At 33.7% G+C, this 13,362-nt stretch overlaps 1 protein-coding gene across 2 annotated transcripts; it reads left to right on the forward strand.

The window, feature by feature from the left end:
- Positions 1 to 6,994: 6,994 nt before the first annotated feature.
- On the forward strand, positions 6,995 to 11,200 carry LOC131056923 (uncharacterized). 2 transcript variants are annotated; one of them, XM_057991195.2, is made up of 9 exons: positions 6,995 to 7,180; positions 7,562 to 7,901; positions 7,985 to 8,089; positions 8,261 to 8,437; positions 10,076 to 10,201; positions 10,303 to 10,351; positions 10,449 to 10,556; positions 10,646 to 10,763; positions 11,001 to 11,200. In XM_057991195.2, exons 2-9 carry the CDS (start codon positions 7,630 to 7,632, stop codon positions 11,108 to 11,110), a joined length of 1,065 nt encoding a protein of 354 aa, XP_057847178.2. In that variant the 5' UTR covers positions 6,995 to 7,180; positions 7,562 to 7,629; the 3' UTR covers positions 11,111 to 11,200. The 2 variants fall into 2 exon arrangements, with proteins under 2 accessions (XP_057847178.2, XP_059067306.1); XM_059211323.1 differs by lacking the exon at positions 6,995 to 7,180 and adding an exon at positions 7,223 to 7,247.
- The last annotated feature ends 2,162 nt before the right edge of the window (positions 11,201 to 13,362 follow it).

Below are 13,362 nucleotides of genomic sequence, written 5' to 3' on the forward strand. Positions count from 1 at the left end.
GGAATTTTACCATCATACCCAAACTTTTGTAGGATCTTGAATCCTTTGCCATATTTTTCACATGGTATGTTAATGTGATCTTGTGTACCATCTTTAGGGTCTTTGTAAAGCATTTTGTATAAGTCTTCTTCTTCCATTTCACCCTACTTTTGGAAGATAGTAGGATCCCATTTGAGTGTAATGATAGATACCTGTTATTTCCCTTTAAGCTCACCTTTTTTTGATGTTGAAGGTTTTAATGATTCAGGGTCAATGTATGCCGAAGAAGGGATAGCTTCTCTATTATTTGGAATGATTGTCTCAACTTTTGGTCTCAAGTTATTGCAGTATATAAATGGATTAGGATCACAATTAACTATTACTTCAACTCCATTGTGAGGAAACTTAATGCATTGGTGGTATGTAGATGGGACTTCCCTCATCTCATGAATCCAAGGACATCCTAGCAATATGTTGTATGTGAGATCCAGGTCTAGGACTTGACAAACCACATCCTTTGTAACTAGCCCAAATCTGAGGGGAAAGGTGACTGTGTCCTTGGATGAATGCTCTTCATCATCATATGCATTGATGGTAATTTTGTTTGTAGCATTCACACCTTTCTCTGAATATCTCAATTGTATTATTGTCTTCAAAGTACATATATTAAGACCAACTCCTCCATCTATCAGGACTTGTCTTATTCGATGTTTGTGTAGGAAGGCTTCAATGTGTAAAGGTGCATTATGTGGTTGGCTCACGGAGGCGTCGTCAGCTTCTGTGAATATAAGGGAGTGTGGAACAAAAAGGTATCCCACCATGGCTTGAAACTAGTCCATGTTCAGATCAGTGGGGACAGAAGTGTCTCTCAAAGTTTTGTCAAGAATGGCCTTATGTGCAAGGGATATGCATAAGAGCTCAAGGATTGAGATAATCGCGGGTGTCTTCCCTAACTATTCTACCAGATCATACTCAAGTTTGGTTGATGAGGAAGTGGTGTTTTTAATTGGAGCACCTTCCAAAGTGAATTTACCTTGACAAGTTGTAACATTACATTCAGAGGTAGGTTCAGAGGAAGATCCAATGCCTTTTAGGACAACTTTGGGTCTTTGGGTAGAATTCTCAGGCGTTTTGTCCTTGATGATAATGGTAGATCTACATAATTGTCCATTGAAATGTGATTATCAGTTGAATCATAGTTATAGGGTGCTCTGGTATAGTTGGTCTGGTCATCTATGGCTTTATCTTTTCCCTTGTTATGTTTTGGGAATGGTTCCTTAAACATCTCATGTTCTTGATTGGATGAGTGTCCTTCAATATCAATGTCCCCTCTATCAATAAGATCTTGTATGATGTTCTTTAGCTGATGACAGTTTCCTATTTTATGACCCTTGCTTATGTGATATTCACAGTATTCATCGTCATTCCACCAATTTGGTTTGACATTTGGCTCATATGGAGGCAAATCTAGAATTGTTATTATCTTGTTTGCCACTAGCTTCTTGAAAGGTGACTCAAGTGGTTCTCTCAATGGGGTGTACTTCCTTCATGATTTGGAAGTTGTTTGAGTATTCACTTGATTGTTTATAGAGCTTGATCCAGAAAAAATGATTTTGGGTCGTACTGTATTAGCATCAACAACACCATCATTGACTGTGTTCTTGTTTTTATTCCAAAATCTTGGCTTGTCTTTTCCTTTAAAGTACTCTTTGTTTTCTTTGAATATTTTAACGATGCCTTACTCAATTAGGACCTTCTATGTTGCTAAGCATTTTTCAATGACGTCCTTGAAGGTGGACAAACAAGATTTTCTCAGGTCATAACCAATGTCTTTGTTAACATTTCGGGTGAACATCTCTACCATTTTTTTTGTGGAATTTTACAAGAGCATCTACTGGCTAGATTTCTCCATCTTTGTAAAAATGATGAAAAATATTCTCCATCCTTTTGTTTGGTGTTGCACAAAGTGGTGACTGATATGTCTGTCTCTATGTTGTATGAGAAATGTTGGATAAAAGCCTCTGCTAGATCACCCCAAGACTTAATTTCAGGTGGGAGTTGAGAGAACCATTCCATAGCTTGATCACCTAAGATTTGTGGGAATAATCATATCAAATATGTCTCTTCTGATGCTACCTCAATGCAAGCTGTGAAAAACTGTCTTATATGTGCCTTAGGATCCCCTTTTCCTCTATACTTATCAAACTTAGGTGCCATGAAATGTGTAGGAAAAGGAGGCATTGGAATGCTTTTTTCAAATGGATAGGGACATATGTCTCTCATTGTGTAAGTTGGCTTCAGTGTATTTATGTCCTCTATTTTCTTTTGTAAGTTCTTAATTTGTTGCTCCAAATTGTTCTTAGGTGGAGACTGACTTATTGGACCATATTCCATGCATGAGGCACCAAGAGGAGGAGAAGCATGTTGCATATATGGATGATACTGATTATACACATGTTCATATGGAGGAGGTCTATAATTATGTTGTGTATATGGACTGCTTGGTATAGAGTCATGATGAGGGATGGAATATTTTTTTGTCCATGTATACCATACTCTACAACCATGTCATGAGTTTGTTCTAGTGTGTTGCCCCCAAATTTGACACGAGGTTTCCTTGTGTCCAAATTTTTATCATGCCTTTAGATATCCAATTGCTTTGGTGGTTGGTATGTGATTGAGTATATTTTTCTACATAAGACATCCATAATGGTCTGCAAAGGTGAGTATCATATGCTTGACCATGTGTATGTGGGACTTCAGGCTTTTGAAACAAAGATGATGGTGATTCAGGCACCACATGTGGTCCTCTATTGCCTCCACTATTAGGCCTCCTTTGATCCATGTTGAGGTGAGGTTGTTGCGAAGGTTGATTTTCTATTATTTGAGACAAGTCAAAATCATGAGGGATGTTGGGTCCACTTTGTGCCATCACTTGTAAGAAATATTGTCTATCTCTCCTCATTATTTCCTCAACCAATCGATTAAAACGGGGATCCATAATGGAGTCTTCCACTTCTGCTGAATGTATGGAAAAGTTGTCCATATTGTCATTGTGTGTATCATTGTTGTTTGTAGTGTCCATGTTCTCAACATTTGGAATGTTTCTATAGGTATCCATGTCAGGTAATGTAGTATGATCAGAATTGAAAAAGACATCATTGTCATACTCATAGGCACTCATGTTTGTGGAATCTTGAGCCTCTTTAGCTTCTCTCCTAGATTTTTGGGAACAAGTTTCAACCATGAACTAGGGTTTGACCAAGATATGTGAAACTAGATGAAAAAGGAAAAGAGTATGGAAGACCAAGAGTTGGATGGAATTTAAATGAATCTGAAGTTTACTTGCAATGTCCAAAGTGTAAGACCAAGTATGTATGTAGTTGAGTAGGTGTGGCTTCCAAAGAGATGATAGTTTCTCTTGATGAGGTAAGTTGACCTTGACTCTAAGTAAGACCAAATGAGACCCAAAGGTGATAAACCTTGATGGGGGAGCACTTAGCAAAATGTTGTTGTATGTAGTGTGTTGACAAAGTAAGATGAGGACAAGCAAGTGACCTTTTCACTCAAGTTTAGACAAATTTGAATATAATGCAAGGTGTAAAGCATTGATGGACTTTGTGAGACCTAGAAATAGGCTGAATTCTAGATGAAAACCCGGAGAGATAACCTAGGAAGCTCAATAAGTCTGAAACTGACTGCTCTTGTTTGCTGGACTATAAATTTTTCCAATTCTAAACACAGACGTGCCTGTATATTTCACAAACGCAGTTAAATGACACAAACGTTGTTTAACATTGCACAGACGCAATTCTGAGATTTTGTGAATGTAATGTTACTTAAAAGAACACAAACATGTTTCAGTCCTTCACAGATGCATCTTAATGACACAAACGTGTTTCTGTCAGACACAGACGCGTTTCTGGAAACTGAGTGCAATTTTTTCAATTTGTAAAGTTGTTGTGACCAAATCAAAAATTTTGACTATTTTTTCGTGACAAGAGGACACAATGTTGATGAAGACTCAATGCTTGTAAGTGTTTAGACTCAAAGAAAAGTGTGTTGTTTGATGTAAAAATATTTTGCATACACTTGAAGACACAAAAGACACAATGTTTTGATGTTTAGTCTTGAATGTTTGAATGTTCAAAAGAAAACAAGCACAATTCTTATGGCTAGCCAGGACAATAGTTGTTGATCCCACATGGGGTTTCCCTCGAGGCTACGCTATTCAGAGCGGATACTTAGATGCTTGACCCCACTGACTCCACCCTCGGCACTCACTTCTCCAAGGCAGCCAAGCACCAGTCCCCATGAAAACTCCCTATGGCGAACTTTGTATCTCTACTAAGAACCGTATGTGTGTGGGCCGCTCTAGAGGTCCGACCTCCTGCCCCACCAACTAGAAGGATTTTAGCTTTCTAAAGAAAAAAGGTGCTAGTAAGGGCATTCGCTCGTGTGGCCATACATGCGGCACTTTCAACTCTGTAAATATAGAAGGCTCTCAGCCGGTAGGGGTTACGCCCTACAACTGATCAAATAAATTTGATCAAATGGGTTTATGGGGAGACATAGTCTCGGTATGAACTAATCAGCACACGTTACCCATGGCTTTCACCATGGATACAGTTATTTATAGTGGTTCAGAAGAGGTGGGTTTTCCTCGCTACCACTTGGGTCGTTCTCTCCTCACTAGTAGTCTTAATGACCACACAGGGAGACATGCCCTCTAAAGATTAAACAAAAAGAGCCTATTGCTCAAGACACAAAAGACACTGGTTCAATTTTAGTGCACCAATTTAAATGTTTAGTAATCTATGAAAATAAGGCACACAATAAAGATAAAAAACCCTTGCCAAGATCTTGCAACAAAGATTTGTTAGTAGTTTGGGTTGTTTCAAATGATTACCCCTTCCTGCAAGCAAACGAGTTAGGTAAATTTTAGATCCAAAAGACTGTGAAATATGTGCCTTCGACAAGACGATTTGTTTCCAAGCAAAGCTGCACCAATTTTGTTAGCTAGATCACAATATGTTAGCCTGAAATAAAACAAATCTGAAATACAAATGATGAAATAAAGTCTCAAAACTGGATCAAAAATTGAAAATGCAAGATCTGAAACACAGACGCGATTAAACCTAACTTAGACACGATAGAAAATCACAAACACGTCTAAATTCATCACAGACGCGACTCCTGAACACAGACACGTCTGAAAGGTGCACAGATGCGATTTGAAAATGGAGACGCAACCCTGTAATCTACAAAATAGGATAAAATAATGTTGAACACAGACACAATTACGAAGGTCACAAACACGGCAAAAAAACAAAAACGTGGTTTCAAGATGCGCAAACGTGAAAATGTCGAAACGTTTTTCGAAAATGTCAAATCTGCAACTTCAAAAACACAAAATCTGCAACCAAAGATGTTAAATGAAAAAGGGACAAGATTCCCACCGAGTGTGCCAAAATGTTTATGGTAAAAATGGAAACAACAATATTGAAAGACTAAAATAGATTCAACCACAAAACCCTAGCCTAACAATAACAAAGATCCACCATAACATATGAAGATTACCTAAGACAATGCAAATCAAATGAAATCACAAAGATTATACCATCACATGTCCAATAGGGTTTGGATCTCCATTCTTCCTATCTCCATTGATCTTACTTGATATATTTGCTCTCAGATTTTATGTGTGCACAAGAGCTCAACAAAGAATGGAAATGTGGTTGATAGCTTGACCACATATAAAAGTTCAAATGGTAGAAGGCTTCAAAGATCGATTAGGGTTGATAATGAAGGAAGCATCTCCTTATATAGAAGACACTATAAGAAATGAAGGGATAAGATTGAGAGGTATAAAGGATAAATGGTCGGCTAAGATTAGAGGGTAGGTAAAAGAAATAAGAAAATAATGAGAGGGTAGGTAATGTAGGAATTAAGAGATGAATGACATGTGTCATGGGTAGAAAAGGTTAATGAATTAATTAAATAAAGAAAGATTCATTTAATTAATAAAGGAAGTGGGATCAATTAAATAAAATAGGTATTTATTTAATTTGTGAAAAGGATAATTTAAATAAATAAATGTATTTATTTAATTTGGGAAAAAGATAATTTAAATAAATAAATGTATTTATTTAAATGAGAAATAAGGCTAGAAGAGGATAAATTAATTAATTAAATAAATAAAGATTTAATCAATTAATAGAAGAATTAGATTAAAATAATTCAATAAAGATATTTATTTAATTAGATTAAAATAATTCAATAAAGATATTTATTTAATTAGATAGGATAATTTTAGGTGTCTACAATATTATTTTTAATTAATATTATATTATTATTATATTGTAATATAATAATTATAACTAAATTATTATTATATTATAATATATTATTATGTTTTAATATACTATTATTTTTTATATTACCAAATTATTATTATCATTATATTTTTATTTTTAGAAATGGACTTTAAGTAAAGACACTTTCAATCTTCCATAATTAATAATTTATTAGATTGAGATAATTAAAAAGTTAACTGTGCATGATGGAAATAGAAAGATTGACTAATCACTTAAATTACATTGAGAAATAGAAGTGAAAATATAATTAACATTAAATAATTAAAAATTAATTAATTGAATATATAGAGAAAAATAATTTAAATTAAATTAAAAAACAATAATAATTTTTTTTCACTTAGCTTCTTTTTTTTTTTTATGAAAGATGTTTTTAAACTTTTCATGCATGTAAGCATCTGTAAATTAATACCTTTCCCCATAATAAAACTATTGTTAATATATTACAATAAAATATAAAGTAGTAAGGCATGAACTTGGGAAGAAGTCATGCATGCCCAAGTGGGGAGTAAAAGGTGGAACTTAAGAAAAGCAGACGATCTGCATGGGGAAGGAGATTTTGCATGCAAGAAGCTAAGAAAGCCTTATTAACGGTAGCGATGCCCTGTTGAAAGGTTAAGCAGCCATTAGAAAATGTTCAGTTGAGGCATTGAGATACAGTACAGATTTTATCATGAGAAAGGACCTGCTATAAAAGGATGGGAGACAAGCATGATTTTACTCTTCAAACCTGGGCCTCATTGGAAAAGTCGAGCAGAGGAAAAAAGAAGCGGATATATAAAAACAATAAGTCTTGAGGATAGTTTTTGAAACAGCTCCAAGGATTGGTATTTCTTTCTCATCATAGATCTTTTTATTGTTGTTATGCATTTTAAATCAATTAACGAGAGTTCTGTAATTAGCATTAAAAGTCTCGATCATGTTATAGTATTCATCCCATCCAATTGATATTAACAATTTCTTTAAATTTCCTAAAAATAACTATTCTGGATCTTACTAAAACGATCATTAGATCTAATCTGAAAAATTTAAGAGCCAGGTTGCTCCCACTAATCACCATGTTAGTAATTTAACCCAAATTGTTGGCTTAACTTCCTTATAACCAGTTGGTTTAATTTTGGAAAGGGTACATAGAAATTATGAAAAGACTCGTGAGATGGCATTTGAGTAAAATAAATACGGAACCTGTAAATTTGATTTGTATGCAGGCAAGTTGGTTCCATCGATTTTGGCGGCATCATCATCATCATTCATATTTACTAATAAGTTGGTAAACATGCCTGAAATTATCAGTCATGGCAGCCAGAGAGATTCAGTTTCAGAGAGCCCAAAGTCCAATTTGGGCAAACGTCCTCGATCTTCTTCCCCTCCTCTTCCAAGACAGGATATAGAAACTCAGAGGATTAAAAGCGAAGAGAAAATTGAGGGCGATGAAGAAAGCAGCGGAACTGAAACGGAGAGGGAAATTCAGAGACCCACACCCGAACAGCAAGTTTTTTCTCTATATAGAAGAGCCCTTGCAAATGACAATCCGAATTTCAAGATCTGGTATAAACATTTTGTATAATTTGTGTGATTTAGTGATTATGTTGCCATGTCTTGTATGAAAATTCACATTTCAGCAAATGCAGCTGTCCAGATGGAAGAGTCTTCTATTGGGAAAGAGATGATTTACTTGATCTCGTGCAGAGAAACCCCTTTTGGCTGACTACCACTCAAATGGATACTTGTTTACAGTAAGTACAAGTTGTATTGCAATGTTATAATTTAATCTGATTTATTGTTATTGTTATGAATATTTTTTTATCAATCTTTGAATATTCTGTCATCTATCATTAGAATGATAGACAATTCATGAAATGGAAAGAGGACTGTTTTTTAACCTTTGCTTTACTTCTGCTGTGTAGTTTATGTTTGGAGGATTCTGAAACTTGGGAGGCACGCTATCATATTTGCTACTCTGATACAATTGGGCAGCAAACTGCATTAAGCAAAACGGTGGAAGATGCAGCTAATACTCTTAAGCAACAGCTTCAGCTCTTGCTGCAAGATGTCCAATACAATCTTATTCCTTTAAATCTGGAGTAAGTGGAATGAACCATTTCCTCCAATATTGAATTAGAAATGAAATATGCTTATAAGAATCTTATATTATGTTTTTATTAATAACATTGAAGGTCTTTTGATACAATTTGTCCGCCAGCCTTAAATCTTATACAATTTGTCTTTTGATAATTTAATGTTAGTCAATTCTATGTGTTTAACCCTTCTAAGTCTAGAAGTGTATTCTTAGTGTGACCACACAACATATTAAACTTAGAAAATGTCAGTCAATTTTGAGTGTTTAACACTTTTAAACCTAAATATGTGATTTAAGCCATTCCCAATCTGTCAGACCACAATATCAAGACATCATGGAAGTTTAAATCTATGAGTTCCTTGATCCAACGAGGGCTTAAAGTCCATGAGCATTATGGCCCAACAAGATCAGGGTATATAATGCAGCAACACACAATTTTATTGAAACACAAAATTGACACCAATATTAAGGAAGAAGAATTTGAACTTTATTGGGGTTGTCTAGCACCAATACAACTTCTGAATTTAAGCTTTTCTCAGGTTTTATACTCCACAAGTCACCTATTCTGTTCCTCTGTCAGGAAAGCAATCTTAGACTCTTCCAATCGATTTCAAACGATTTTTAAACCCTCCTTCAGCAATATAACTATTCACTGTCAGTGATGATTCCTTTGCACCGAATTTGGTATCTTTAATCTCTCATTGCATTCCCTGTCATTGTAGTTTGTTTTCAGGCTATTGGATTGTTTTGTCCTGCACACACACTTCAGTAATTGACTTCACACCTATTCCTGTATACGCAGTCACTTCTCTATGTTATCTCCTTCACAATCATGCACTCTATTCTGCCTTTTCTTCCTCAAAATAAAAAAAAACGTTTCAGTTTCCTCCTCTGCAATATGTTCTTCTTCCCTGTGCTCTGACCTTTCATCTTTCATTCCCGTTGCAGCATATATGAGGGATATTATTTAATGCTCTCAATGACTTAGTTTATTCAACTGGACATCAAAACTAAAAATAATCTCAAACCAAAACATATATACATCAAAGTGAGTTGGATAGCCAACTGATTCAGATGTTCGACATCAATTTAAGTTTTGACTTGTTTTGGTGGCTCATCTGAAATTACATTAAATTAAGCAAAAATTTATATATTATTTAGGCCAAACAGTCCAATAGAACCTTGCTCGAATACAAGATCCAGCAACACATTCATTGAAGATCAAAACCTGCAAATATGTTGATATAGCAAATGGATAAAAGCGTGCAAATATGTTGATCAGCAAACATTTGAAGTTCAATGATAATATAACAATCAAATATATCAGTTGAAGTTCAATGACAATATATCAATTTTTCATAATTCATAAAATTGTGATTAATGTTTTTTCTAACTTATTCTGATTGCACTCATTCAATCTGTTAATTGAAGGATCACAAAAAATGATTAAAACATTAATGCAAATAAATAACGCATTCAAATCCAAAAGCATTAATCACAATATCAACATTGTCTTAATTTAACCATCTTGAATGACACAGAATCATAATTTTTGATAACAGCACTCAAATTATATTTGTCTTTTGTTTTCGCAGTTAATTAGTAAGCTTATACTAATGTAACAGTCTTTATTCTTTTGCAGCCACCACTGGCACTTAGTCATTATCTGTGGTCTGGAGGGACAAACATCTACGAACCCACAAATTTGGCATCTCAACTCTCTTGAATTTTTCTCTATAAATGAAGAAATGATAAATGCTATAAAACAGTAAGAAAACTATTCCATACTGTTATAATCTTTGAATGATTTCTAATTACCCTAATAAACTTTTCATGGAAAGAATTTTTGAATTGTTTTGTTTCACTCAGAGTTGTTGAAGAAAAGACTGGCAAACCAGCTGCTTGGTCCGACTTACAGGTTTTATAAACATGGCAATCAGATTTCATATTTCCATTTGAATTCCTTTAAATAGATTTAGGGTTTTTATTTAAATATGGAATAAATCTGGATGCAGGTTCCACAACAGGATAATTCCTACGACTGTGGGATCTTTGTAATCAAATTTGTATTTCAATTCATAAAAAATCTGGGTTCCCCACAACCACAAGATTTTACAGAGCTGGTAAGTTGAATAGAAAATGTTTTTCTCTTTATTCTTGTAATTGATATGCAAATTGTGTTCACTGATTTGATTGTTTGTTGATATGTAAGATGGCTAGACAAGCCCATAATGAGTGCTTTGGAATAAATCTTAGCCGCTCATTTCAAAGGCTTATGCTTTGGACGCTTTTTCAGAAGCAAACTGATCCTCCACTGCAAGTCTTACCAGGTAAAAACTGTATCCTTGGTTTCATACTGTTCTTGGGTATATCAAATTGTTTATAAAATCATCTGAGAAAATAGTTTGTTTGTATTAGTTCAACATTTTTGGTTTAAGTTGTGTGATCATACAACATGATTCAGTTTGGTCACAGTTTAAATCACAAGTGTTGAACTAACTAACATTATGGACTTAAAAAATTATATGACTCTAATTTGTTTGTATTTTGTGTGATGCATCATATAGTTGATTTCGACGAATACATCAAAGCCTTCTGCAAGGAAGATCATGAGGATCCAGAAAATAATTGCGGCAAAGATTATGAGAGTGATCACAGTTATGAGGCTACGGTCTAAAACAGTTAAAAAGTTCAGACTCATACGTTTAAAATTCAGGAGCACGATGATTTTTGGATATACTCGTATATTAGTTTAAGGACCAGTCATTTATGGTCAATGTAAAAATTTGTTGTAAAATTCTTACTTTTATAATATATAATTTTTTATTTTTTTTCATGATTGGCTAAAATCTTTTGAGAGTTATAAAAATGATTTATTTTTGGAATTTTTAAAGACATTTTAAGTCATGAATTGCTCTACACTAAATATGATTTTTTTAATATATGTGAAAAATATAATTTTGAAGGATTAATTGTGAGATATTATATTTAACAACTAGTGCCATGGCATGAACTTTGTTCAATATATATCATTTTAACTTTTACCAAAATAACTTTATTTTCTTTCTAGTTAAACATTTTTATCTGACAAGCTTTGTTCAGTATATACCATTTTAACTTTTACTATGGTTGAACCAAAAAAAATTATTTTCTTTCTAATTAAACATTTTCTTTAAGTACTCGGAATATCTAGACATTTATTTAATTTTTTACTATTTCATATAAATAACATATACACGAACTAAATAGATGCTTCATAAAGATATCCACATAATTTATACTAGCAACCACGGCATTTTTTTATTTGGAGAGGAGAAATGAAGATGAAGTTGAAGTGGAAGTGGGTTGAAAGAAATGGAATATATATGCAAGGAGTAGAATAACATTTAATTATTGTGTAAACAATAGTATATAATATTATCTTGTTTTATCAAATTTGACTAAAACTTAAATTACAACTAATCATTTGTTGCACACTCACATTGTCATTAGTATTGATTTTTAATCTTTCAAACTATCAATACATTTGTTTTCCAACTTGGGTTAGCATAAGATTAGTTGTATTTTGCATTATTTCCCCTTTCCTTCTATAACATACAGTATACCAACCACCCCACAAAATTCATGGTCCCAAACAATAAGTTCCATTCGATGTATCTTGCTCTTTGTTAGTATGCCAGAATGGTTAAACCTTGATTATGTGTTTGTAATATTCCACAAAAAGAAATTACAAGAGAGCTTCCAAATAATACAGAAGGCTTCACATTATCTCCATATTTGTTTGAAGAAAAGATTGTTGCAGGTATTCTTTCCTACTACTATCCAATTTTCCCTATTTTAGTCTATTCTTACAATAATCTGTTCACTTTACATGATTGCTATCCTACAATAAAACACAGTACACTTTTTTAGAATATGATTCCCTTTTCTCATCTATTGCCTAATGAAAGTCAATGATTTGAAATGTTATTTACTTGAAAGAAAATTATTGTTGCATTTATTTATAACTTTGTTTTGATTCAGGACCCAGTTTTCCCAGCTCGACCCACTTTGAAAAACCTTTCAAACCAAAATAAACACCTTGCGATCATTCCACACATCTACTCAAGTTTTACATTTAATTTGATTATCCTCTACAATCTAATGCATAAAATTATTTTCTTTATTTTACTCTCTTACCTTCACTAATTTTATGTCAAGGCATCATCAACCAGACTCAGAACTTCTTTAAGATAGATCAAAGAACTTCTTTAAGATAGATCAGAAAAAGAAACTATGACTACCTGAAGTTTCTCTTACAAGAAAAATGCCTACTTGTAACAATTATTACACATGTGTATTTACTAGCAATTGCACCTTAATGTGCAATGGGTACGCCGAAAAGGTGTGGAATGTCAATTAGGTAAAATTTGATATTATTTTTGCATATATTTGTGCAATATAAGAGGTAAACTGGTAGGTCATTTATCAAATGATGTTGTTTGTGCAACAAACATCCAAATTGAGAAGTGTATAGCTTTGAATCAACTATGCATCCAGTTGTAGGGATCCAAACATGAATGAAATAAAACCTCTAAATCAAGAAGGTAATTAGGCTCCATTACCAACATGCTCATGTTATGTTTGTATTGGTGAGAGAGAGGGAGATATAATGATAGAAAGAGGGAGAGATAGAGTGAGAAAGAGAAAGGGGGTAAGGAGAAAGAGATAGAGATGGAGAGGTAGAGAGAGAGGAGGGATGTATGAGATGGAAGAGATAAATATATAGAGAGAGGGAGAGAATGAGAGGGAGTAATAGAAATATAAATATATAGGAAGTGATATCATGAGAGAGTTAGAGATAGGGAGAGATATATGAGTAGAGAGAGATAGAGAGATATTTAGACAAAGATATAGGGAGAGAGGGTAGAAATTTGGAGACATGGAGAT

Source organism: Cryptomeria japonica, chromosome 9, assembly GCF_030272615.1.
Source record: "Cryptomeria japonica chromosome 9, Sugi_1.0, whole genome shotgun sequence".
Classification (NCBI taxonomy): domain Eukaryota; kingdom Viridiplantae; phylum Streptophyta; class Pinopsida; order Cupressales; family Cupressaceae; genus Cryptomeria; species Cryptomeria japonica.

Coding starts and splice junctions, on each gene's coding strand:
- LOC131056923 (XM_057991195.2), top strand. CDS start 7,630: ATGCCTGAAATTATCAGTCATGGCAGCCAGAGAGATTCAGTTTCAGAG. Junction 8,090..8,260: donor CAAATGGATACTTGTTTACA/GTAAGTACAAGT, acceptor TCTGCTGTGTAG/TTTATGTTTGGAGGATTCTG. Junction 10,202..10,302: donor ATGATAAATGCTATAAAACA/GTAAGAAAACTA, acceptor TGTTTCACTCAG/AGTTGTTGAAGAAAAGACTG.